General features: G+C 40.5%; 1 protein-coding gene across 7 annotated transcripts in view; it reads right to left on the bottom strand.

The window, feature by feature from the left end:
• The window catches only part of CDC14A (cell division cycle 14A), a 125,678-nt gene that overhangs the window by 81,393 nt on the left and 17,863 nt on the right, over nucleotides 1-26,422 (bottom strand). For all 7 annotated transcript variants that reach the window (XM_077332867.1, XM_077332865.1, XM_077332864.1 and 4 more), the window contains exons 3-6: nucleotides 23,607-23,682; nucleotides 17,093-17,185; nucleotides 10,774-10,853; nucleotides 673-739 (exon numbers count right to left, since the gene is read on the bottom strand). In XM_077332867.1, the coding sequence (XP_077188982.1) occupies nucleotides 673-739; nucleotides 10,774-10,853; nucleotides 17,093-17,185; nucleotides 23,607-23,648 (282 nt within the window). In that variant the 5' untranslated portion in view covers nucleotides 23,649-23,682. The remainder of the gene's footprint in view (nucleotides 1-672; nucleotides 740-10,773; nucleotides 10,854-17,092; nucleotides 17,186-23,606; nucleotides 23,683-26,422) is intronic.

Below are 26,422 nucleotides of genomic sequence, written 5' to 3'. Positions count from 1 at the left end.
TTAAAATGTAGCTAGAATAATAGAGTTGGAAGGGACCTCATGGGTCATCTGAAGATGGGGTGCAGATAAAAGTTAAGTTGGTTGGAAGAAGAAAAGGAAACGTGGAAATGGAGAATGCCAACGGAAAGAGGAAATACCATAGGGAGGTAGATACAGGAAAAAGAGAAATCCTCCTTACAAGACCTTGCAGAATTCCTAATGAGCTGGGCCTGACTCGGCTAGTTTTCCCAAGTGGAGAGAAAGCTGGACACAGGGGAGCCAATAAATGTATGTTGGTTGGAGAGTGGGAAGGAGAGAAGGAAGCAGGAAAATGGGAAAGGCCATGAGCGCCTTCAGGAAAGGAAAAGAGAAAATAGTGAGACAGAGGAAATTGAGATGTTCACACCAAGTCCTTGTGGGTCTTCCACTTATTATCAACAGATATATTATATCATATAAAAAGTCTTCACGCTACATTGTTCTTAAGAACATATGTTGACTGAATAAAATTCTGTCTTAACATATAATTTTGTTTTTAGAATGAGTGAAATATGTCATAGGAATTTTCCAAATTGTCCAAGAGATCAATTAGATCTAACGATGGAACCTATAGCTTTTCTAACCCTAGAAACTCTCATATTTACCAGATTCCAGTGATTTAATTTTTATTTCAAATGCACTTGCAGACATTACCTTTTTAATTCCCTGTAGACAATCCAGGATAGTTAGATTATATGTGCAGTTTCCAAATGAAGCATCCCTATGGATAGAAAATGTTAACATATCTGAAATTAAAACACACATGCACACAGACAAGAATGAAGTTGGCATACAGTGAAACTGGAAGCTTTAATATCAAATTATATTTGTCTGTACACCAAAACACACACCTACACAAGTAATTGAAGGTACTGATATTTAACTCAAAATGTCGACAGGACGAAAGCACAAGGTTCATAAACAACAGATTTTTATGCAGCACAGTATCCTTGCCTGTGGAGAATCTATTCCTACTTCAACCTTACAAAACATTTTTATTTTCACTAAATTTAATAACAGCAGTTCTGACTGACTAAACAGAAGGAATATCAGACCTGCTGACCCAGTCAGCAAACTGAAAATTTTCTATTACACTTACAGTAATCACATTTGCCTAGATAAACACTCAGATCAGCTGAATATTCTTGTAGGATCTGGGAGAGAGGCTACGCACCACAGGTGGGAAGAGGCAGTAGGAACAAAGCAACTGAACAATGCCCAGGGCCTGGGGACCAAGTCCTATGAGGAAAGGCTGAGGGACTTGGTAATATTTAGCCTGGAGAAGAGGAGGTTGAAAGGGGACAGGATTGCTGTCTTTATGTATGTGAATGGTTGTCAGAGGAGGGCAGGGGAAAGTTCCTGTTGGCAGTACTAATGGGTTTAAACTACATGTAGAATGATATCGGCTAGATATCAGGAAAAAGATTTTCAGTCAGAGTGGTTCAGCAGTGGAATCAGCTGCCTAAGGAGGTGGTGAGCTTCGCTTCACTGGCGGTCTTCAAGCAGCAGCTGGACAAATACATATACTGGATGCTTTAGGCTGATCCTGCATTGAGCAGGGTGTTGGACTACATGTCCTCTTCCAACTGTATGAGTCTATGGTTCAAAACTGTGGAAAATCAGGTGAAGTACAATGTACTTAGAGCCACTGTGTAGTGATTAAAAACTTGGAGATGCAGTTTTGAATCCCTCTAATCTAGAGAACCAGGTTTGATTCCCCTCTCCTCCACATGCAGACCAGACCTTGGGCTAGTCAATGTTCTGAGTTTTCTAGCCTCACCTACCCCTCACAGGGTGTTTGCTGTCGATAGAGGAAGGAAAGGCTATTGTAAGACACTTTGAGACTCCTTCAGGTAGTGAAAGGCAGAGTTTAAAACCCAACTCTTCTTTTTCTTAGATAAACGCAGAAATAATATAGGCATAGGAAACTGACAAAATTCTACAGAAGACATAGGAAAGAAACATTTTTAATTTTGTCTTGTCTATTTATTAGTTTTAGTTCTGGAAGTTACTTTGGAATTTGGCTTCCATACCAGACTAGACACTGGGAGATACAGTTTTGGATCTCCAAGTAATATGGATGCTTGCTGGGTGACTTTGGGCCAGTCATATAGTCCTGGCATATCCTATCTCACTGAGTTGTTGTGAATATAAAACAGAATAGACAAGTATATGTAAGCTGCTTTGGGTTCACAGTAAGGAAAATGGTGGGGTATAAATGAGCTTATAATTTAATGACCATCAGGAATGACACTGGATAAAGTTCTGGTGAAATGTCACTGGTCCAATTAACTAGAATACAACTGAATTAAAAATGTCATAAACAATATTTTATTTTCACTCATTCCTCTTCTACTGCACTACCCCATTCTACCCTCGAGTAAAAAAAAATCCCAAAAGTCCATAAGAAAAGGGCTAGCACATCAACTAAAAGATTTCTTCTTCTTGGAATCAGAAATCACAGAGTCAGAGCAAAAATACATAATTCATTTCTTGACCAGAATTTTAAATTCAAAAACTATTCAGTATCTTTAACCACTCCCAGCGGAGCGGATTAAATAAAGCCGTAAGGGCCCCGAGGGCGGGCCCTGTCCGGGATGAGGAAGGGTGCCAATAGGCTCCTTCCCCCAGACTGACAATCGGAGGGCCCGATTTGTGCCTGCCGATTGGGCCCTCCGACTGTCAGTCCGGCGGCAAGGGACCAATTGTCAGTCCAGCGGCAAGGGACCAACTGCTCCCGATCCGCCCTTCTCTCAGTTCACTCCGACGCCGCGGGTCGACACCATTATCTCGCTTCCCCATCGACAGTGCAGGTCACCGCCTGCACGCGGGGAAAGGAGGGCCCAGCAGCCGCCGCTGTGGAGCTGGTGCCGCCGCAGCCGCCGCCACCAACGTCACGCCTCCCCGCCGACCTTCGCACATGGCAGCGGGCCACGCCACCACCCACGGCAGCCTCCTGAAACGGCACCGGCGCCGCGGCCCACCCTGCCCGCACCCAACGGAGATCGCCCAGGACACGCGCGGCCGCCAGCACATTTCAAGATATGAAATGATGTTTTCTAAAGGGGTTAAGGGCAAATACTAAATTTTCACTCATCTGACTGAGTAGCTCTATGCTATGAATGGCAATGGCTACAACCCAGAAAGGTCTATTAGAAGTATCTGCCTATATGTGCACTTATTGTCGTGATTAGGAAACACTTTTGAATACAGTCCCATCTCCTAAAGCTAGTTCACTTTTCTGGATCCTTTATGTGGGGAAATCGACAATAGCCTGCAATTTGCAAGGACAGGAAATACTGCTATGGGAAGACAGCATGGGGGGGGGGGGGGGGTTATGGCTAAGTGAAACCAAGTCCCGAAGCTAAAATCTAGACAATTTGGCATTAAACTCCTGGACAGGAGTGGTCAACAGTAAGCAGCTGTGCACACACCCTGTTCTTAAATCTTAAGTGCCTTGATGTTTATAGATTTTTAGTTCCTAATTCATGAAGATTAGAAACCAGGAGTCTGTTACCTCACGGCCATTTTCCCAGCAAAATTCACCAAGGTAATGACTATGACGATGATGTAGTGGGAGTAAGGAAGTAAGTTTATTATTGTTGCAGCCTTATGCCATAAAATTTTTTAAAAAATTAAAATGAAAGAGTTTAGTTAAACTAAATTCAGATTAAAAGATTTAAAACTTAATATAAAAGTTTAAAATAAGGTAAAGAAATGTCACACAGTTGTATATTTGTACAGTTTTATAGTTATACATCATCCAATCTAGGTTGCTTCGGAACCAAACCTTTTCCTAACAGATATAGGTAACAATATAAACATGGCTACCTCCAGGGCAACGGTTGGGAACACATCTGCCAGGAGAAATGTAGTACAATCCTCATCCAAACCAGAAATACAGAACAGTATTTGTTTCAGCCCAGGTCGGATAGAATCGTAAAGAGGACAATAGTGTTTAAGGCCTTCTAACCTGATCTGAACTGAAAGGGCATAGGCATGTATCTAGCAGGAGACTATTAAATCTTCCATATAAATTTGCTGACGGAAAGGTTTGGAGACAGGCCCAAGTAAAGGCTTTCCTTAGTGGAGCCTTGACTAAATCATTTAGGTAACAGGAAAAGCGTCTATTAGGTTTAAGCCTGGGATACCATACAAAAAACTGATTTTTGTGCCAAGTCATAACCACATGCTACATACTTCTGTTGAACCAAAGCCTGAATCTTACCAAATGTCCATGATTTAATCACACATGTCACTGTGTGTGTACTTTTCTTCTTGGCACGGAACCTTGTTTACCACTGTACACTTTTTTCTTCCTTTTAGGGAAAGTACACACACAGTGACCCTGCTACCCCACCTAGCCATGTTGACACACTCAGGGGATGTTGTTCCAGCAGTACTTAGCCTACCCAAATCATGTACCTTGGGATAAAAAAAAAATCACACTTTGAAACTGTGACTCTGAAGTGGCTGGGAATCAGCAAAACTACCCTCTCTTGTGCTACTGGAAGATCCACCTTTATGAGTTCTTGTGCTCTGGTTTGGTTTGTAGGATCTAATGTAACTGTTTTACCAGAAAATTGAATCTTTACACTTTCTTCCAAAGCATTCCCTTGCTAGTTGTGCATCACTACTGGCTTTATTTCTGCATACACAGTAGCCATTTATGTATGTATGTATGTATGTATGTATGTATGTATGTATGTATGTATATATGTACGTACGTATTTAATATGCCGCCACTCTCAAATGGTTTACAAAATCCACGAGTACAATAAAATTGTGTAAAAAAACCATTAAAACATAATTAAAACACAATATGGACGTTAATAAATATATAACCCACTCCCCGCCCCCCATTCAGTATGGGTCTAACACTCTCTATCAATTCCCTTAGCCTGGACTTTCTCAATCAGGGCTTCATGAATCCCTGTCATTTCTTGACAGCCCTGGAAGGATTACTTAAATGGGTGAGAGTCATTTTAAAAATATATACAAAATAATTTTTGTTAAATATTTATCAGGTGATATGATTATATCAGGTCATGTTGACCCACTCCCCAATGGCCAATGATGGGCTTGGAGGGGGTGAAAAGGGTGGCCCTGAGTAGGCATGTACACTGCTATGTTTCCTAACCATATTCTGCATGATCACACCACTTCTGGGGTTTCTTAAGACCGGTAGAATATTTCAGCAGTTTCTTAATGGTAAAAAAGTTAAGAAAGATTGCCTTAGTCTGAAAAGGCACCCAATATTGCTGCTCTAATGCTACAATATAAAACAAGGAGGTGGTCTCATCTATAGCCTTTATTCCTATCAACAGTTTTTTCTTAATAGAAAGACAGACAAATGTTAAAGTTACCTTCAATATCAAGACTTCAGATACCATAAACATCTTCATGCTGTCATTCAGTTGATACAAGAAAATTAAGTCAGTATTATGTTAATCTAGCAGTGGAAAATCTGGCAGAAAAGGCACAAAAGCTATAATGAAAACTCTGCCAAATGTTGATTGGTTTGTTTCTATTAGACATAACAGGGACTACCAGCAACTGAGCAGCTGAGTGTGCTTGGAGGTTCAGCAATTCTACCAGGAAGCTAGGCTGCCCTCAGTCTCATTCACAAGATCTGAAAGATTCACATAACTCCTCATATAGAGCTATAATAAAGCATAAAGTCTGCAGTCACCAGTTTCTGTAGTTGTGCCTCTCAGAAACTTGCTTAAACAAGCAGCATCGTCTTGAAACCAACACAGAATAATAAGCAATTTGTATTTCCTTTCCCACAAGAGATAAGCAAGTTCTGGCAAGCCCAACAAGTGTTTACAATGCCTTATTAACTTAGCCATGCCAATGCACTATAAATCTTCCTCAGTAACAAATGTCAACATAAGCTGGTCTTGTAAATAAAGACCCAGTTTCTTCTTCCTATTTGCAAAGACTTCTAACAGCTAGCGGAAGAGATTTTATTACCCTGCTTGATGAAGAATAAAATCCCAGATTCTTGAGTAAGACCCAGCACAAAGGTACATAGGAAGACCTGCAGGCTGGATCTTCAACCACTCCACCCTTTTCCAAGCACTCTGTGGTCTCTCTGCAAATTTTCTCTGAGGGTTGAAAGTCCCTTGTGAAGAAAACGCACCACAGCTTGAGGTGCAACAGTGATGGAGAAGGTAACCAGAACTGTTGCTTCCTCCTAATTCTGACACAATCTGCTAGTGAAAGAAAATAAAGTACTTTCATCAGTGTGCAGAAGGGAAACCTGATGAAGACAATGTCAATGACCCAACTCACAGGGGTGTTTTTTTTACCCTGGTTCAAATACTCAATCCTGCCCTTCCAGCCCTTAAAAAAGTGGCATACATAGAACAGGGTTCAAACCTAACATTGGCAATCAGACACAAGAATTCACTGAGTGTCTGCATATGTAAGTAAACTGCCCTGGCTGGAAGGCTGTTTTAATGTCTTAATTGTAACTTACAGTTGGGGGGGGGGGGGCAAGTATTGCTCTGTACTTGGTGGGCAGTAGAGGATTAATGGCTAAGAAACACCAGATTCAGCTGCAGCCTCACTTAGTTGTACAGTGTTAATCTTACCTCTTGTCAATCTTACCTACTGGGCTGCTTCCTAATTAGAAAGGACTACCATGTTGTCATGTGACTATTATAGATTCCCCACTTATATGATTAAACTAATACAGTCCCTTTCTCCCAAGCCTAGGTGCCTGTGAATTTTAGTTTCAGGCGGGGAGCCATGTTGAGCTGAAGAACTGAACAAAGTTTGAGTTCAGTGGCACCTTTAAGACCAACAAAGTTTATTCAAGATATAGAAGCTTTCGCATGCATGCAACTATCTGAATATGAATGCATGCACATGAAAGCTTATAACTTGAACAAAACTTCGTTGGTCTTAAAGATGCCAGCAGACTCAAAGTTTGTTCTGCATATTTTAGTGTCTGTGAACAGACTTCATGTGAAACAAATTCACCAAATAACAGTTAACCCACATTCAAACATTTTTTACTTATTTCCTCAGTAAACAGCATCCTTAAGTTGTCCTCAATTCTACTGAAGTACCCTCTTGCACTCAGTGCTATAATATCTAGAATCTACCTTGAACTGTGGGAGTTTTAGGTGGCAAAGCTTACTAGGAAAACCAGCTTTAAAAAACAAAAACCCAGAGAATTTTCTGTTCTAAGAACAGGATGTTATTCTCTCGATGGAAACTCTCATGTCACAAATGCCCAGAAAAATTATTAGATAGAACAATGCCTACCCTGGCGCTTTTGATACCCCTGCGCCCGTTAATGGCCTATGCCAGGGGTAGTCAAACTGCGGCCCTCCAGATGTCCGTGGACTACAATTCCCAGGAGCCCCTGCCAGCATTTGCTGGCAGGGGCTCCTGGGAAATGTAGTCCACGGACATCTGGAGGGCCGCAGTTTGACTACCCCTGGCCTATGCTGACTACTGGGGCAAGAGGATGACTGGTATATAATTACATACACTAAAATTCTACAAAAAGAGAATCCTGAATGTTAGGTAAGTATAACTATTTATTTTGAAAATCCACAGTCTACTGTAACAGACTCTTCTGGAAGGCAGAGTGCCTGGCCGTGATAAAAAGATTGGACTAAGAACATAATGCAAGTGCCCTCAATGCAGTATTAATCTCCTCAGCCTGCACTACCCTGCCCCCTATTCTACCGCACCCAGAGGACTGACATTGGCTGCACAATATATGTATCTGATCAAGCTGTACACAGATATTAAAGCAGCAGTTCACTCCCACAGTCTGTTATTGAAATGATGGCTGGAAGTTTAAGAAGATTAAGATTTTCCAGGTCACAGAACCAAACAATACATTATATATTGAGTACCCTTTTAAAGAGTCATTCATACAGTCATTCTGCCATTACATAAATGCGGTCTACACACATACACACACACCCCAGCACTCTGCACAACAACTCCTTATACTGGCACTGATTCCTTAGACTGAGTAATACTGGTAAGTAACTATAAACATTTAAAAAGATTATCACCTTTCCTGATAGCTGTTGTTAAAAATACACCAGCTAGAATTCAGAGCAACAAGCACTGACCAGGACTGAGGAAAAAAACCCTTTCAAGTATGTGCATCTTTTCTCAGTTCTCTCTACCACACGTCCTATTCAGACAAGGGGAAGAGGCTCTCACATTTATTTCACTATGGGATATCCCAGTTCATTTCAGCTGGACGAAGAGACTAGACAAATATTTCTCCCAGCCTCTTCCCAGCTTGAATTCTAAGCAGAAAATAACACAGCCTAATTGTCTGCAATAGTGAATGTCAAAATAAAAATAAATGAGTCAAGGGCTTGCAAGACGGAGCTCTTCCGCCAGGTGTACAGTTGAGGCCAGGGTGGGGTTTTGATATTCTGAGGATCCCCTCCTCCATGGTTTTGTCAGATATGGCACCTCACTCCCAGTGGAAGAAGGCTTGGCCTTGGGCTGGACGAGAAGGGAAGGCATAGGAGTAATTAGATGGTTTATTTATCGCCTGCCATCTTTGTTGTTGCAAGGGAGAATTTTATGAGCTTTTACTGTATTTTGTTGTAAATTGCTGCAAGCCCATTGGGAGAGCAGCAGTATAGAAATTGAAAAATTAAATAAATAAATAAAAATTAGGTCCTTCTGCCTCCCCTCAAAAGGCCAACAAAAGTGCATTACAAATGATCATGCTGCAAGAGTAAAAAGACTGATTTCACAGATAGCAATCATAAGCAGAGTAGCACCTTTCTAAATATATTAAAGTCAGTGGGCTTAGATGGGTATAACTCTGTTTAGGATTGCACTGCTAGACAGCTGGTCACTAGTTAAGAGCATACACAGGTGTTTCTATGGCTGTATTCAAAGACGTCAAAGACATTCATGTCAGGTATGAATCTGGTTGGCTTGCTCTGCTCCCTCCCATCACACTCAGAGCATGACTGGAGGCTTCCCGCTTTTGGAGGCCCTCAATCAAGCACTAAATGTGCAGTGACATTTGAATGTGGGTACTTGGACAAATTGTGAGCTTGGTCCCTCCCCCCTCTCCACAAAGCAGGATTCTAAATTAAACCAGGAAACATTCAATCATGATCCCGGCACAAAGGAGGGAGTCGATGAGAATGACGACTGGCCACGTTTGCACCGTCATGAACAAACCTCCATTTGTTTTGACCATCTGAATGGAGCCTGTGTTTTACGTACGAGTCCCATGAAACGAGCGTATAGAGTTATGCTGGCCTCAAAATACCTTTCTATTCTTTAAAACAGGGCAACATCAATATTTGAAGCCAGCAGGTCAGGATACATTTCTGGCTGTTATCTAAACTCCAGGTGATTACAAACAGCTCTATGCTGACAAAGCTCTGATCCTTGACATCGTGCCAAATACTCTCAATCAGCAGCAAGTCTGTACTAGTTAAAAGGATCATCAAGATATAGCAGCCTTATGCTGCTAGCCAGCATTGTCTCCTATTCTTCCAGAAACTAGATGCAAAGTTATTGTTGTAAGGCAGGGGTCCCCAAAACGATGGTGCCGATAGGCACCACAGTGCCTCCCCACCTTTCCTGGAGCCCAAGCAGGTAGGGCTACATGCGTCTTTAAGGAGTTCTTGATGCTTACGGCACAAGGCAGGCAGTGGCTTTATATAAAGTACTAGTAATCAAGCCCGCTGTAAAATAAATACAGCGGGTGCTGGGCATGGGAGTCCCCGGCAGTCGCGCGGAGCGCGGCTGCCGGGGGCTCCCTTGGTCGGCGGCCCGACGTGGTGAGAGGCGCTTTGCACCTCTCGCCGCGTCAGTCCGTCGGGCAGGGACGACTGCCGGGGGCTCCCTTGAGCAGTGGCCTGACACGGCAAGAGGCCCCTCGCCGCGTCAGGCTGCCGGCAAAGGAGCAACTGCAGAACAAGTTAGCCGCCTCTCCCCATGATGGTTCAACTGAGCGCCACTGGGTGCAAGGCTCATGCTGGGAGTCATCCCATAACAGGTGTCCAGTGTGGAAAAAGGTGAGCAATTCCCAGTCCTTGTTTACAAAATGCATGTAACGGTGGCTGGAGAAGAAGGGCTGACATGCACCTTTCCCCGCCTGCTCCCTCTGTACCATTGATGTAGCATGCCCAAGATGCTGTTGCAATCATCACTGGCAGTGATGGCTGGAGCACTGATAACAGCAAAGGGGCAATAAGGCAGCAGATGGAGGGTGCATTTGCATTCAGTAGCGACTGCAGAGGGGGTTCCTTCCCTCCCGGGGCATGAGACAGAGACTCCCCAGGAGATTGGGTCCCCTAACACCCTTAGATAGGAGACCCCAGCCGCTCCCCTCCAGACCACAGAGCAGCGACACCCTTTCCTGGGCTCATCAAAGAGAGGGTGGGGCACAGAATCTGGAGCAAGAGCGGCATTTGGCTTGAGGAGAGATATTCCGCCCAAAGTTTTATCAGCAGTTGCTGGACAGATCTCTTGGACTAAAGTACACACAACCCTTTGAAGTTCTATCACTAGCGGATTGAGCAGGGGAAGAACACAAGCAGCTAGAGAGGCAGGCACAAGAAAATAAAAGAACTGAACATGCTATAGTAGGAAGAAGCAGGGCAGGGCAGGTGGAGAATCAGCCTCTATACAACAAAATCTTTATCACTGTGGTTAAAATGTTTAGTATCACTGCAGAAAAACCTGGTAAGATTACAGTTGGAAATGTTAACCATATTATTTCAGTTGCAACCATACCTAAATGGAAGATAAGGTGGATTGGATCCAGATAGAAGTATCCGATAAGCTTCTTCTGGAGTTTTCTTCAAGTAAATCACCTACAAAGAAAACCAAAATAGACAAGTTCTTCCTTGATAAAAGCTAGTCACTGTCTTTCTACCTATACACTATAAATCACACATTAATTTGAAGTGTGGGTTTCTGGGAATTCTGGAAATTCAGTTATTTGGCTTGCGCTATATAGCATTTTTAAAAGTGAGCATTTACAGGCTTCAATAGAAGTCAAGTAAATATTATTTTAAATATACTGACAGCCACATCACATTTAAGATAAGCACCATTAAAATAAATACCACAAGAAACTAACTACATCTGTAAACCGCTCCGCGGGAACGATATAAATAAAAGAATAAGGGGTAATTGGGAGGAGAAAGGAGCAGTGCAAGTCCAGGATAAAAACTCGAGGGGGCCAATCGGAAGGCGCTTTGCGCCTTCCCATTGGCACCTCAGCCCACTGCCAGCCTCCGCCCTCATCCCCTCCCCTCTAAGGTGCTACAGAACTGGAGTCCACAGGTAATATCACAGGTGGACTGAGGTGCTTCCTCGGCGCCTGCCGTTGCCACTGCCGCCTCTCTACTGGGGCGATCCTGGCTATCTGCTCACTAGCCCCCCTGGCCCTGTCTTTGTTTGCGGGTGCCACGGAGGTAAGGGGAAATCCCAGGGTTCCCTGCCGTTCACTGACCACCCGGCACAGAATAACCCCCTCCCCCCCATGGCTCCCCATATTTTTTTTGACACTCCCTGCAAAAATGGCTATTTTGAGCACCTTTTCAAAAAAAATTATTTTAGGTGGGGAGGGGAGGGGGTGGGGTGGGGGAAAATGCAAAACGAATTCCAACCAATCTTGGTACTCATGAGTAATTTTGCAGTCCCTTGGGAAAGCTGCTGAAAGAAAAGAGCTCCTGCGGCAATCTCCCAGCGGCCGTTACTTTTTAAAAAGGGGGTGGGGGGGAGAAAGCGAGAGAAGTAAGCCCTGCACTTCTTTTGCGGAAAGCTTCCTGCTGCCCTTCTGACTTTCTCGGCCTTTCACAGCTCTGGATCCGAGGGGCTGCCGCGGCAGCAATGGGAGAGAAAAGAGGCAGTCAATTAAAGACCAGAAAGTAGAAAGAAGGGGGGGAATGCCATCTTCCGCCCTCACCCCCTCAGGCGCTATAGATCTGGAGTCCATGGGTAAATCGGAACAACTCTGATGCCCTAAGTTCCGTGGGACAAGCGGCACGGGGAGGGGGACTCCATTCTCATGGGAGATCCCCTCCGGCCCCTTGAAGAGCGGCAGCTGGCTTTTCCTGTCTTTTTGCTGGTGGCGCCCAGAACAGTTACAATGCATATCTTTCAAAATATATATTTTCACAACAAAACTTTATTTGATTAATCTTCTAAATTAATTATTGCCTAAATGACTCCGCTTTTTTCTTTTTTCCATAAATCCTTCAACATCCATTTATTTAGAGCATTTTAAGCCCATCGCTCTCTAATGAGGGTTTCCTCATTGAATCATCTTGGGGCTTTTGTACTTACAAATGCCTGGAACAATCCTTGTGGCTTTCTGACAATGACTTCATATCACATTTCATGATCAAAATTTCATCATAGCACATAGTACCTAAACACGACAAAGGTTCTGGCAAGTGGTAGATTATATATGCCTGTCTTTAAACAGTCAAACATTAGCCAAGCATTGCTAGGCAAGGATAGGAGCACTGTTTGCAAATGGTGGGGAGGAAATGTGGAAAAAAAGATCTTGTTGCATTTTTTACAGGCCACAATAGTGATAAGTATAAATTATAACAATAAAAAACACGCAGATAAGGAAGCTATGCTCAAGACAAAGACATGCAAGTCACACTGTGTGCCTGTTTAAGGCACATAGTTACCAATAGAAGTTCTATTTGTAGAACTTAATCTATTGTTTTGCCTCGTCTCATTTTACACATTAATATTTTAGTATCAGAAACTAAAAAAAATAAACCTCCAAACTAACACCATACAAACTTAACAGGAAAGGACACTGCTTTTCAAGGAATAACATTATACATCAGAAAACTAAAACAAGAGGAAAATCTGAACCATAGGAATCAACTTAACTAAACCCTATTTTAATTTTTCCTAAAAAGGAAATTATACTATACTGTGCAGGCCCAATTTCAAAGCCAACATCATCATAAACTATAATCAGTAACACCCCATAGATGTGAACTTCAAAACGGCAGAGACAATCTTCAACAGACAACAGGACTGTGTGTCCCTGCTGAAAATGCTTGCCTCTCATTTCAGTATCTACTCATGGTAAATTGTTGATTTATTCAGCCAACCTTAATCATTAATTTATTAAGTCGCACACTGTACCAAACCAAAGAGTCTCTTCAGTCTTGTAGATCCTTCTTCTTTCCCTCACACCATACCCCAAATAATTCTGCATAGATGTAATACTTATTTCTTCTATCACAGCAGTGACATATAGCAATTATTCTGACAGGACTTGAGAAGGCTTCTGCACGGATCCTCCTGATGGCTGCGGTATCAAACTGGCCTTTTTGCATCATGCTCAAACTGAGATTCTTGGCAAGTTAGCATCAGTTATAATCTCAGTCATGTAGAACATAAACATCATTCACAGATACGGAAACAATTCTAACGTTATAGTTGGTGAAGCAAATAATTCCTTTAATTCCAGTGAGGAATATCAAATGATGCTATGACCTGCTGAAGAAGCTCTCAAAAACAAAAAACACTTAAACTAATCTATACAGATACATGTCTATTTGTAACCTCAGATTCACAAACTAGGCAATCCTGGATGCCTCCCTATTTTATACTCTCATATCAGAGGTTTCTGTTTCTATTCTCAGGACTTATGCCGCAGACTTTCCTGAAGGAACTACAGGCCACACGTTATTCCGGTAATCATGGGTATAGAAGCTCTGCACACTACAACTCCACATAATAATGGAGTACATGTCATCAAGAATGTTTGTATATACAGATTGACAATATCCACACAGCTCCACAATATGCCAATTTATTTATGTCAAACTGTAAAATACTTCCTCATTGTGAACCACTCCAAGCCCACTTTTGTAGGAATGGGCGGTAACTACATAACATTAAATTATAAACAAATAAACATATTTTCCCCATGATGCATAAGCGACATCACTAGCATCTGGACTCACAGGATGGAAGTTCTTGAGAAATTCTAGCAGAACTTTAGTGATCACCATTTTAATAATACATTGAAACCTGGAAAATTCCGTATCGTATAAATTACGCAAATGGAGGAAAAGAGAATATTAGCCAATTTTAGTCTAGTGATTTTAGAATTTAACTTTTATTTTATCTTATTTTTGTATATTCTGTACATGTGACTGTACTGTGATGACCTATGGCTAATACAATAGAATCTATCTACTACCATATAGTTTAAACACTACTGCTCTGTGTAAGACAACTGACCAATATGTATATAGCTACAAGCTTCACATTGCCATCTAGAACACACTACATAATCTTCTGCCTACAGGCAAGACTATAGACATTCCATTTTCTCATATGTCCTTCCAACAATGACTGACACCTGGGAGATTCACATCAGGCATTTAAAAAAAATTATGCTCTCATTAGTCAAAGAAAAAAAACACAAACCTAAAATTTCAGTTCAAAAATACTACAAACCCCAATGATACTCTTATATCCATATTTCTTTGAGCAATACTATCATGGGACCAACACTATCCATAATACCACCAAGAGATTTGCTCATTTCATGCTACCCATTGCCATTTGGGACACACAAAATACATTAACTAGCTTATCACTGGCAAGCACATTTCAATCTTGCAAGATCACTTGGCCTTCTTTGGAACAAGGAAAACAGGGGTACAAACCAAAAAGGACCTCAGATTGTCACATTACAGACATCAAACAGGTAAGCCATGAAGACCATTTCAAATCCCCAAGATATTCTACAACAGACCTTAATAAATGGATTCCCAAACAGGATTCCAGGGAAACCTAGGGTTATATGGCCTTTCCCAGAAGTTCGAATGGCTGCTGACATCACTAGACATCAATGGAAACGGTAAATGATTGATTGATCAGTTGGCTGGTTCCTGCATCTTATTTCTATGCTCACTTCTCTGAAGGGGCATGTCATCACTTCTGGGGTTCCTCAACACCTGAAAAATATTTCAGGAGTTCTTCCATGGTCAAAAGGTTGAAAAAGCTGTCAATGTTATTAGATACCACTCAAAGAGTCTTGCGCTCTGCCACCATCAAATGGCTAATGTTTCCTGGCCCAAAAGAAACCCACTTCAACCAGGGCCAGAGCCTTCTCTCTCCTGGCCCCCACCTGGTGGAATGAGCTCCCAGCAGAGATCAGGGCCCTGACAGAACTAAAACAGTTCTGCAGGGCCTGCAAAAGGGAGCTCTTCTGCCAGGCATTTGGTTGAAGTCGGCTGAAACCAACAACAGCCACTGGGACCCTGAACCTCCCTCCTAGGAATCCACATACCAAACCTAAACCATGGACCTGTTGATTACTATCCTGTTAAACTGTTACCTTTGTCATTGTTATTATTGTTACAATTGTTACTTTTTAATTTATTGACAAAACTGAATTCAGTGTATAGTTCTTTATGTTCTATGTGAACTGCCCTGAGCCTCAAGAGACAAAACACTAGAGTCCTTTAAAACTTTTAGCAAAAGTAATTATGATGAAGCAAATTAAAGCAATGCCAGTACAACTCTAGCAAACACGCTAGTTGTGAGTTACCGCACTATGCAAGGGGTTGAACTAGATGACCCTGGAAATCCCTTCCATCTCTATGATTCTATGATTTCTACAGTTTTACAATGGCACTGAAGCATGTTTTCCAAGGAAGGCATTGATTGCATTTAACACCCTTAACTGCATCTTCTACGTGATAGTCCTGGGATATGTGGTTCTTTCATTGCCAATTTCTAAGTAAATACTGTTCACAAGTTTGTTGTTGTTAGGTGCGAAGTCGTGTCCGACCCATCGTGACCCCATGGACAATGATCCTCCAGGCCTTCCTGTCCTCTACCATTCCCCGGAGTCCATTTAAGCTCACACTGACTGCTTCAGTGACAAGTTACTATGTATATTTTCTCAACAATTCAGACTGGAATCATACCTTTCCAATTATAATAATGCACAGCAAACAGATGAAGTGAAGGTATATTTTCTGAACCTGGAAAAGCTGTGTTTGCATCTTACTATGTTGCTCCATAGAGGGCCGGTTTGTTTCCATTACTATACACAAGAAGACTAAGATGTATTAGCTACTTGCAGAAGCAGCGGTTCATATTCCCTAAGTAGTGTAGATTATCATCTCAGTTTACTCTGCAGAGATATTCTGTTTTGGCACTGATGTTTCCATGCTGCTTTTATACACAAGAGAGCCATTTCTAAACTATATACATTCTAGAAGTGATTTATGGACTTTTAATGATAACAAGATGAGTTTTTAAGGGTAGCCACTAGAAACCTTCAAACATTTACCTTGTAAAACTACTTAGATGAATGGAACATAATGGCAAAGATCTTTCTCATGAATACTGCAATCATAACATTAGCCTCCAAGTTAGCCAACTGTTTTCAGATAGTTGTGCAACTTTAAAGCAGCCTATATTAATACTTTGCTTTAAATTGCTTTAGATTGCTTTAAAAGGGAATCAGATAGATTCATGGAATGGCTGCCAGCCACGACTAAAGGAAACCTCCACACTGACAGGCCATAAAACACTGAATATCCATGCTAGGAGATAATATCAGGTGAAGGCTTTAGCCACTGCTACTGTGTGAAACAGGATGTTGGACTAGAGGCCCCACTGGTGCTTTTTGCTTTGTAATTCCCATATTAGATGACCATATTCTAGTCAGTCTTGTCTCATCCATTTGACTTCCTGACACCACAAGCTATGCCATGCCTGTTAGGAAACACTGCTAAGGTAGTTGGGAAATCTCCGCTTATTTCTCCCACTGGCCAAAATGGAAAGACATTAGGAGCACATTCTGTATTCATTTTTGGGGGGCTGGAAAATGCTGTCAAGTCACAGCTGTCTTACAGTGACCCTGTAAGATTTCCAAAGCAAGAGAGGTTCAGAGGGGGCAAAGCTTATCAGGATGGGTTGAATAACCATTCCCTTGTTTTTCAGTGTAAAGTTCAAGACAGCATAAAGAACAGCAGCAGAAAGACATTCTAGTATTTACACTACAGGTTTTGGCTGAAAAAAACATACATGCAGCAATACTTACCGAATAAGCCCCTATCAAAAATGCTGCATTTGCTCGTTTCCGTTGATCAAAACTGGTGTAATGCACTATTTTCTTCCTTGATAGACTGAATGACTGTTTTAAAAGAGAAATATTAAAGCAGCATTAGTTACTTTTATTAAGTCATATGTTTCAGCTCGCAAATACTCGCAGAAGAGAAATCCCTATCAAGCTCTCTACCTTAGCACTTCCTTATTACAAGCACATTAAATCTCTGGTCATGATAAAGCAAGCATGAAGAAGCAGCTGACCCCTAAGGCTCGCTGAGCAGAGAATTACCATACCAAGTTGCTGTGCCTTCTTAACTTTTGCTCTTTAGCTAACCTATCCTTGTTATGAAGCAGTCCACAGGAGCTAACTTCCCAACACCCACTGCAAGAAGCTCTTAGAATTTGCTGAGAGACATGGACAATTCCCTTCCTCCAGAAGGTGGTCACAATAAAATGCACCGTATGGCAACTGGACCTTAAATACAGTTTATAATATATCTGCTCATCCATGCTAAAGGTTTACCAAATACCTTTAGCTATTATTTTTTTATGACAAACAGTAGACATCTGCATTAAAAGTATCCTCATTCATCACCAATGCAAAAGGCAGAGAGAATGCGATCAGACATCTGTAGATTAGAATTACAACTCAACACTTGTAGATCAGTCCACTCTGTTACCACAAAAAAGCGATGTAAAATGTTAGATCTTTCTCATTAACAGGGTGTACATTTTATTCTTGTGTGAGTGGTAAGAATGGGGAAGAAGTGAATGACCACACAGCCAGGCAACCCCCTCCAAAAAAGGGGGGGGGAAGCAGCAACTTTATTAATGAAATACACTTAAAACGGTTTTAGCTTTATAGCAGTAACGTCTCTGATTAAATGGCTAAAGCAGAGATTGTTTACAGAAACTTGTATATGTATATATCATGTGTTTTATAATGTGGCATATACAGGAGACTAAACACCAAGATTAAAAATCACAGTGCAAAGATAACACAACGTTGTGAAGAAGCATTCTGTCTTCCAGCATACATTAAATACTTAACTTTTTACACTACTGCACAAATATGCTGTAACAATAGTTAGGGATCTCTGTTTATAATTAGCCAAAGAAACAGCAATGGGCAATCAAGCAAATCATCAGGACACAATTATAACATCACTTTCATGTGAGTGTCTTGAAGGCTGAGGCCGACCACCACCAGAAACAGAATGCAGAACTAGCTGGACCCTTGGAGGCAAGACAGTTCTCACCAGCACTGTTTTGATATTATCAAATTTTAGGTTTGTGTTATTTTATTACATTATTTAGCAAAGAAAGTCAACAGTAACTAGCAGGACTACCTGCAGTTTGACCAATATTTTAAAGTGATATATATTTAAAAGCCATCAAGAGATTGACAACTTTCTCTGGCATATACAAACCCTGCTTGTTGTTTTGCTCAGCTGTTCACTGGCACAACTACAGATATGCACTACTGAAGCTTGTATCACTATCAGCATGTTTCTTTAAGAATTCATTTTTAAATGGGTTATTATTTTAATTGCATTAAGCATTTTACGTATTATTTAACGCACCCAATAACTTTTTGCATAGTTACAGCAGAGCAAATACAAGACTATGGACATGATTCAGTTGAAGTATTATTGTTGGCTTCTGTGACAGAATTAATCATCATCATGAGATATAAGACTGTTAAGTGGCAGCTGGGGATATTCTGGTCCAAAACCCAGCCATAAAGTTCACTGAGTGTCCTTGACCCAGTAAACTCAGCCTCCATTCTGGCTCATACTTTGGAGTTCTCTCCGCAGAGAGATTTGGTATACTCCTCTGCTGCTGTCTTCTGCCAGCAGGTGAAGATCTTTTGCTTGGCGCTGCCCTCAGTGATTCCCCCCCCCCCCAATATGTTACCTGTTTCATCTTATTTTAAGCCAGCCTTTGTCAACTGTTTTACCATTGAGAAACCCATGAAACAGTCTTCAGGTTTTGAGAAATCCCAGAAGTGGTACAATCGTGCAGGATATGGCTGGGAAGCACAGCTGGGAAGCACACCCACCCAGTGCCCCTTCCCAGTCCCTCCAGGCCCATCACTGCCCATTTGAGGGAGGGAGAAACAGGTCAACATGCTCATATATGGTCATATCCTCCAATAAATGTCTAACAAATTTTTAAAATATATTAAAAATCAATTAACGTTCACCCATTCAGGAAACCTTTCCACGGCTGTCAAGTAACCCCAGAGTTTCACGAAACCCTGGCTGAGAACACCTGTTTTAAGCTCTAGTTTAAAAATGTTTTAATGATGTACTTGTATGCTGCTTTAAATGATTTTTAAGAAGTGATTTTGATTTGGTACCTGCTCTGATAGCTCCTGTGAGGGCAAAAAGGGGGCGGTGTAAATATCTTGTTAATAAATATCCCCCCATCTCAACATCTGGATGCTGGAATTAATTTTCGGTAAGTAACAAAAGACAGAATTTCTAGCCATTTCCAAACCAAAAAACACAGAGAGCCAGTAGTATCAGATCTAAAAAAAAAAGGAAAGGAAAAGAAAAAAGGCAGTAAACTGTCCATACTTAAAAAGAAATGGTAGAGGTAATATAGGTTGGAAGAAATCTGTGGAAGGACATTGTGCTCCCCAGTCTTGATGCAGTTCAGCTGACACTCACTGAATCAGTTAAGAGCCTTGATGTTATACTTTGCTACTGGAGAAGCAAATTAATGCAGTTGCAAAAAAGGTTTTCTTCCAACTCAGCCTAGACTTAATCAGTCCCAACACATTTCGCTGCATAGTATTATCAAGGGACATCAAATTCTTAAAAATATACAAAAGTATAATGAGTGGTCAAAAAAAATCAATAACTGTATAACAAGAATATACTTAACAAATGACTGCTGTGTCCCTGTGGCAAGTGGGACTGTTTGACAATAGCAAGTTAAGAAAAATCTTCCCTGCAGTCAGTTTAAATGTGGTTTGTACTCCTTGTGCAGCAGCTTCACTGAAGGCTCAAATTTATCGTCCTAACTACAATGTTACCTTAAAACATAACCGTTTTTCTAATTGTGCCAGTTCTTGTGCATTATAATTAATGTTATTCCCTTGTTCCTTGATTTATTTGGCAAAAGTATTCATGCCATAAGAACACGCCTGAGTGAACATAAATCCCACCTAAAAAATTGAGTTTTGTCTGCTCCTATTGTGAAACACTGCCTTATTAAAAGTCATAAATGGGAACAATTACAATTCTATGTGTTTAAAAGGTTGGAAAAGGAAGCTTTAAGAGACTAGATGTTAATCTTTTATCTGAACAGGCGAAAACCCATGCTAGTTTTAAAGTTGGTACTATAGAACCTAAGGGGTTGAATAACCTGTTGGATTTCCGCTGTTTTTGGAATTGCTGACTCATTGCTTCCTTTCTGTATCCCACAGCTGTTGCTAATTACACATGATACTTAATATTCTATTCCACCTGATTCAGGTGTGTCTAAAAGGTAGTTATCCCCTGTGCAAGCACTAGGTCATGTCTGACCCTTGGAGTGATGCCCTCTGGCGTTTTCATGGCAGACTCAATACGGGATGGTTTGCCAGTGCCTTCCCCAGTCATTACCGTTTACCCCCCAGCAAACTGGGTACACATTTTACCGACCTCGGAAGGATGGAAGGCTGAGTCAACCTTGAGCCGGCTGCTGGGATTGAACTCCCAGCCTCATGAACAGAACTTTCAGACATCTTGTAATTTTGATGTGATGCCTCTGTTGATACAGTCCAAGACTGCATTCACCTTCTTTATCATTGCATCACATTTTATGCTTATATTTAGCTTACAATCCATAAGTACCCCAAGATCTTGTTTACACACACTGCTGCCCAGATGTGTATCTACCATCCAGTATGCATGCTTCTCATTTTTGTGACCCAGATGTAGAACTCTGCACTTATCCTTACTGAACTGCATCTTGTTCTTTTTTGTCCACTTTCCCATGTTTAGATCTCGTAGAACTCTATATCTTCTGGGAAGTTCACTATTCCTCCCAATTTAATGAAGAGGCCCCTCCACCCCCGTCATCCAGAATAAAAATGTTGAAAAAGTACCAGACCCAATACTGAACCTTTTGGCACCCCATCCCCTCCCTCCAATCCAATGAAACACCACTCACAACTAATTTTCTCTTCTGTATTTTGGTTATACCATCTGCCAAAAGTAATTGTGAATATGCAATAATGGCCAAGTACGTAGTATTGAATAAACAGCAATGGTAAAACTAATAAGTTATTTGGAAAACAGATTAGCTATGAAATTTGAAATGTAAAATGCTGAACATAAATGTATCCCAACAGGAGTAATTATTATTGTATCTTATGGATACTGCTCCAAAAACCTTCTAATGTAATCAAGAACTTTTATGGAGAAATATTTCTTGTTTTTTGTTAATATTTCGTATTTTTATTTTCTATATTTTCATCACACTATTTGTCTGGTTTCCATAAATAATATATATTTTTTTAAATATCAGGGCCCAGCCTGGTCATACTTGCTTGGAAGACTGCAGCCTGAGGATGCTGACAAGCTGCTTGGAGAATAACTTAATATGAACTGGGTCTGAAAACTGATTCATGCTTTCTTGTGTCAATGGCTCCAACTGTGAGACTCTTTCTGAAGAACCCTTCCTCAGACCCAGATAACATTAATAACTAAAGTTTAGTTGCAAATATATTCTTTATGTGCAAGAAGTGCTTAAACAAATGGTATAATACTTTACCAGGAGACACACCTGGAATGGGCAAATCCAGATTAAATTCCAGTCCCCAAGTTCGGATGGAGGGGATAAGATATAGTAAGGGGAAGCCATTAATTGATGACTCCAATTGCTGGTATTGGCCTCAACCATACACCTGGTAGAAGAGCACTGTTATACAGGTCCTTTGGAACTTTGCCAATTCTGAAAGGACCTGGATCTCTGTTGGCAACTCATTCCACCACTGGCTCTGGTTGAAGCCAGCCACACTTCTAAGGGTCTGGGAACCACTACCAAGTTGGCGTTTGCTAAGCCAACATACTTAGAGACATACTCAGAGATGCGGTCCCTCAGATATGCAGGACCTACACCAAATTTATTTTATTTATTTTTATTTTTGCATTCATTCTCCACTCTTTCTCAGAGGCTCAGAGCAGTTTACAAAAGGAATAAAATACATCTGAAATTTGAATAGTAAATATTACATTTTAATAAAATAAAATCAAGTATTAAGTATTAAATGATTAAAACCACTTTCCCCACAAAGTATAGAGTGGTGGGAAAGGAACATTGTTTTTCCATAGTACTCAACATAGCATTTCAATACCTATAATTAATTAACACAGTTAAGGTTTTACAAAAAATCACAACACTTGGGGAAAAATTGTATTATTCCATTCATAACTTTGCACCAACTATTTACCAGAAATAGTGTCCCATAATATATTTTACAAGGTAATTCAGTAACTGTCTGAGTACTCTATTAAAAGGACTAGTAGAGCAGAGGAAAAGCTACTTCACTTTATCATCATAACTGACCATAGTTAAACTTGGCAGTGTTTCCACAGTCACATTAAGTTCCTTTTCAATGGACTTAATACTGTGATACTTTCAGCCACTAGACATGCTTTTTGTGTTTGTTCATTCCTACTTATATCACAAAAACAAAGTATACAGAAATCGAAGCATTTGGGGCTGTGGTGGCTCCTGGACAACAGGGACTAGGTATGCTATTAATTTAATTTCAGGGTGTTGAAGCATGCATCACTAGAGTCCATTTTAATTCCTATGATGACAGAAATAGCAAGATCACTAGTATATTTTACAGGAAAAAATACATCAGATCATAAAAAAATTTTAATGTCCCCAAAAGCAACAATTATACATAATATACATTTAGCAATTCATACATAATACATTCAGTAATTCATTCCTGAATATAGTACAACAACTTTAGAAAAGTATTAGACCAATAGTCATGAAAACCCAAATGCTATTTCATGTGAAGAGGTAGTATACTGACAATTACCAGTTATGGTGGACAAACAATGAATGGCACTCTACATGGAGCCTGGCTTATCAGTTTCTTTAAGACTGACAATTGTTAGAGACAGAATACCAAGCTAGATGGACTCTACACCTTCAATCAAACAAGGTAATCGGTGTTCTAAATTTCCACTCAGAATTCTCTCTGCTCTCAGTTTCCCTACTTTGCTTTCTGTTACAATTCACCACTGTATCACATGAAGAAGTCCTTTGTGATTTAGCTACAAACATAGGGAATCAGTTTTCAGTTCTAGAATCAGGGAGAAACAGGCCTAAATGGTCCATGTTTAAATCCCAAAGTTTGCAGTTAATCATAATATGATATTGCATTATGTAAAAAAATATATATATATATAACATAAATGACTTTGCAGCATGTTGAAATAAATGAGATTGTTATACAAGCCTATATTTAGCAAACAACAAAATCAGCTTACCTTTAGTTTCTTGTTTAATTTACAGCAGTATCGATAAAGCATGGCCAAGTTGAGAGGACCAAAATCTGCATAAAAACTAAAAGAAACATAAGGAGTGGTCAAAATACTTGTACAACATTGCTTTTTGACAGCTGCCAAATAAAACATTTCAAATATCATTCAACACAGATGTCTAGGAAGAAAATATGGAGGATGCAAAAAACTAGATTAGAACATTATTACAATACTGGATGGATTCTGTTCCAATGAATCTATCCTTAATTGCCAACAAGACAAACTTCTGTGGGAGATTATGATACAACATTCGCAGCACAAATACAGGACTATCATGGACTATATTTAATGGCTTCATCTGAATAGCAGAGAGAATACAATTTAACGCAAAGCTATGTATATTCAATGCAGTTATTGACAGATGCCATACTAACACAGAACACTCTTATTTATTGTTAGCATAGCACATATTCAAATATAACTACTTTTACGACCCGGGGCTGAACAAAAACCTCAAGTGTTAAGAAAGAAAAAAATATCCTATAATATAGGATATATATGATAGCTGATTAAAGTACATTAATTTCTGAATGCATAGATCAGCCTTACTCAACTTTTTACCACTGAGAAACTCCTGAAACCTTCTTCAGGCTTTGAGAAACCCAGAAGTGGCACGGTCATACTGAATATGGTTGGGAAGAATAACCGGAGCCTCTCCCCTCTAGACCCATCACTGGCCATTTTGGGAGGGAAGGATGTGTTAACATATCCATATATGGTCACCCAATACATTTTTAACAAATTTAAAAAATATATTAAAACTTAATTACCTCCCATCCATTTGGGAAACCCTTCCAGGGCTGTCAAGAAATCTCAGGGTTTCACAAAATCCTGGTTGAGAATGCTGGACATAGATATTTCCGTTTCATATGACCTATAGAGTACTGTGTTAAAATATGCATTTCTTCATTTTAGAGACTCTCGGTGCCACTCACTGCCAGAGATCAGTTCTGCATGTGCTAATTTTAAAAGTCTGTCCTTAAATGAAATAGCTGAATCTTGTTAATTGCCCCAGTGAAAGCCTTGTCAAATAAGTGTATATCAGAAGGCCCACACAATATTAAAACATAAACATATAGTATCAAATTATGAAAATATAACCAGAATACCTTACTGTTCCCTGCATATTTTCTGTCTGGACGATTCTGGTCAGGCCAATGCACTTTTGTTTTACACAAAGCTCAGGTTTATACTTTACTAAAGAACCCAATTCCACTGAGCAATACTAACAGCTAGATGCCAAGAAGGCATTTCACTGTATAGGAATCATATTCTGACAGAATATGGCATGTAAAAGTAATAACATCACTGAAAAAGAAGTGGAAAGGGTGCTAGCTTTAGTAAGATCGACCACTTGTACCCTAGATCCCTTTTGCTCATGGCTTATTAAGGAAGGTGGCAAAAAGATTAGGAAGCCTCTCTGGGAGATCATATATCTTTCCCTGTCTTCAGGAACCTTGCCAGGCAGTGGTCTAGCCCCTGCTAAAGAAACCAAAGTTGGATTCACAGGGCCCTGACAACTGCCACCCAGTTTCGCATCTGCTGTTTCTGGGTACAGTGGTTGAGCAGGAGGCTGAGGACCAGCTACAAGCATTCCTAGAGAAGCTTAAGTTCTGGACCCATTCCAGTCAGGTTTCTGGCCTGGTCACGGGATGGAAACAGCACTGGTCACCCTCATGGATGACCTTCGAAAGCAGCCAGACTATGGCGGTTCAGTGCTGCTAGTGTTACTCCACCTCACAGCACCATTTGACAATGTTGGCTGTGAGATTTTAGCTCACTGTAAGGCTGATCTCTTTACTCTAAGGTTGGGGTAGAAGATGGATGTTGGGAAACAGCAGTCTCGTCACTGTGCTCTCCCAGTGGCACTTTAACACATTTTTATTCAAGGTATGACCTTCTGTGTACATGCACACTTTCTCAGATACACAAAGAGATATTTTATTTATGCAATCCCACCAGACTCTTGATAGATACTCAGAAGATAAGTTAGGCAGGGGATGAAAGAAAATTGCCGAAGCAAGCAAGCCAAACATAGAACTTCCGTAAGCACGCAGGGTTAAGTGGCCATAAATGAAATTTCTGCAAATCTCCCTATTAACATTCATCAGAAACAAAAAGTTTGTATTTGCATGCTCTATTGTTAGAATCTTTCATTTTTTTAATGAAAAATTCCTTTGAGGAATATTCAACTTTCATATAATTATAGCTTGTCATTTCAGTGTAGTTGTAAGCCTCAAATGCAGTGGGGAAGCATTGGAAAGGGAAGTAGTCTGCGGCAATATGACCTTTTAATAATCCACAGTCTTATTGGAAGTGATACATGCTGGACACTGCAAAATTCTCTAACAGACTTCTGCAGCTGTTCAAAGAATTGCTGATGAGAAGCACCTGCAATGCTGGAGACCTAGAAAATTCCATGGTAGCAGAGACACAAAGAGTTAAGGCCCTAAAGAGCGAGCTCAGAATGAAACAGATACTGACCAACTGGACAACATGCTAGCCAAATGAAAGCCTATTGTGCATTTGTCAGTCAAGTGTGATATGCCAAGCTCAGATCTGCTTGCAAAGAATAGAACAAGAGCTACCATTCTTTTAGGAGAAAAGGACAATGACCAGTTCTCAACTCATTAATTAGCTACAAGATCTAAGTTAGCTCTGTATTTGTTAATCATGTTTTCTGCTTTATTCCTCAATACCTATATTACAAGTATTGAAATAGAGCACAAATTCCTATTTTAAGTGATTCTTCCCAACCTGGC

The sequence above is a fragment of the Paroedura picta genome, chromosome 4 (assembly GCF_049243985.1).
Source record: "Paroedura picta isolate Pp20150507F chromosome 4, Ppicta_v3.0, whole genome shotgun sequence".
NCBI lineage: Eukaryota > Metazoa > Chordata > Lepidosauria > Squamata > Gekkonidae > Paroedura > Paroedura picta.
The sequence above is the reverse complement of the archived record's forward strand: the minus strand, read 5'-3'. Positions and strand labels throughout refer to the sequence as shown.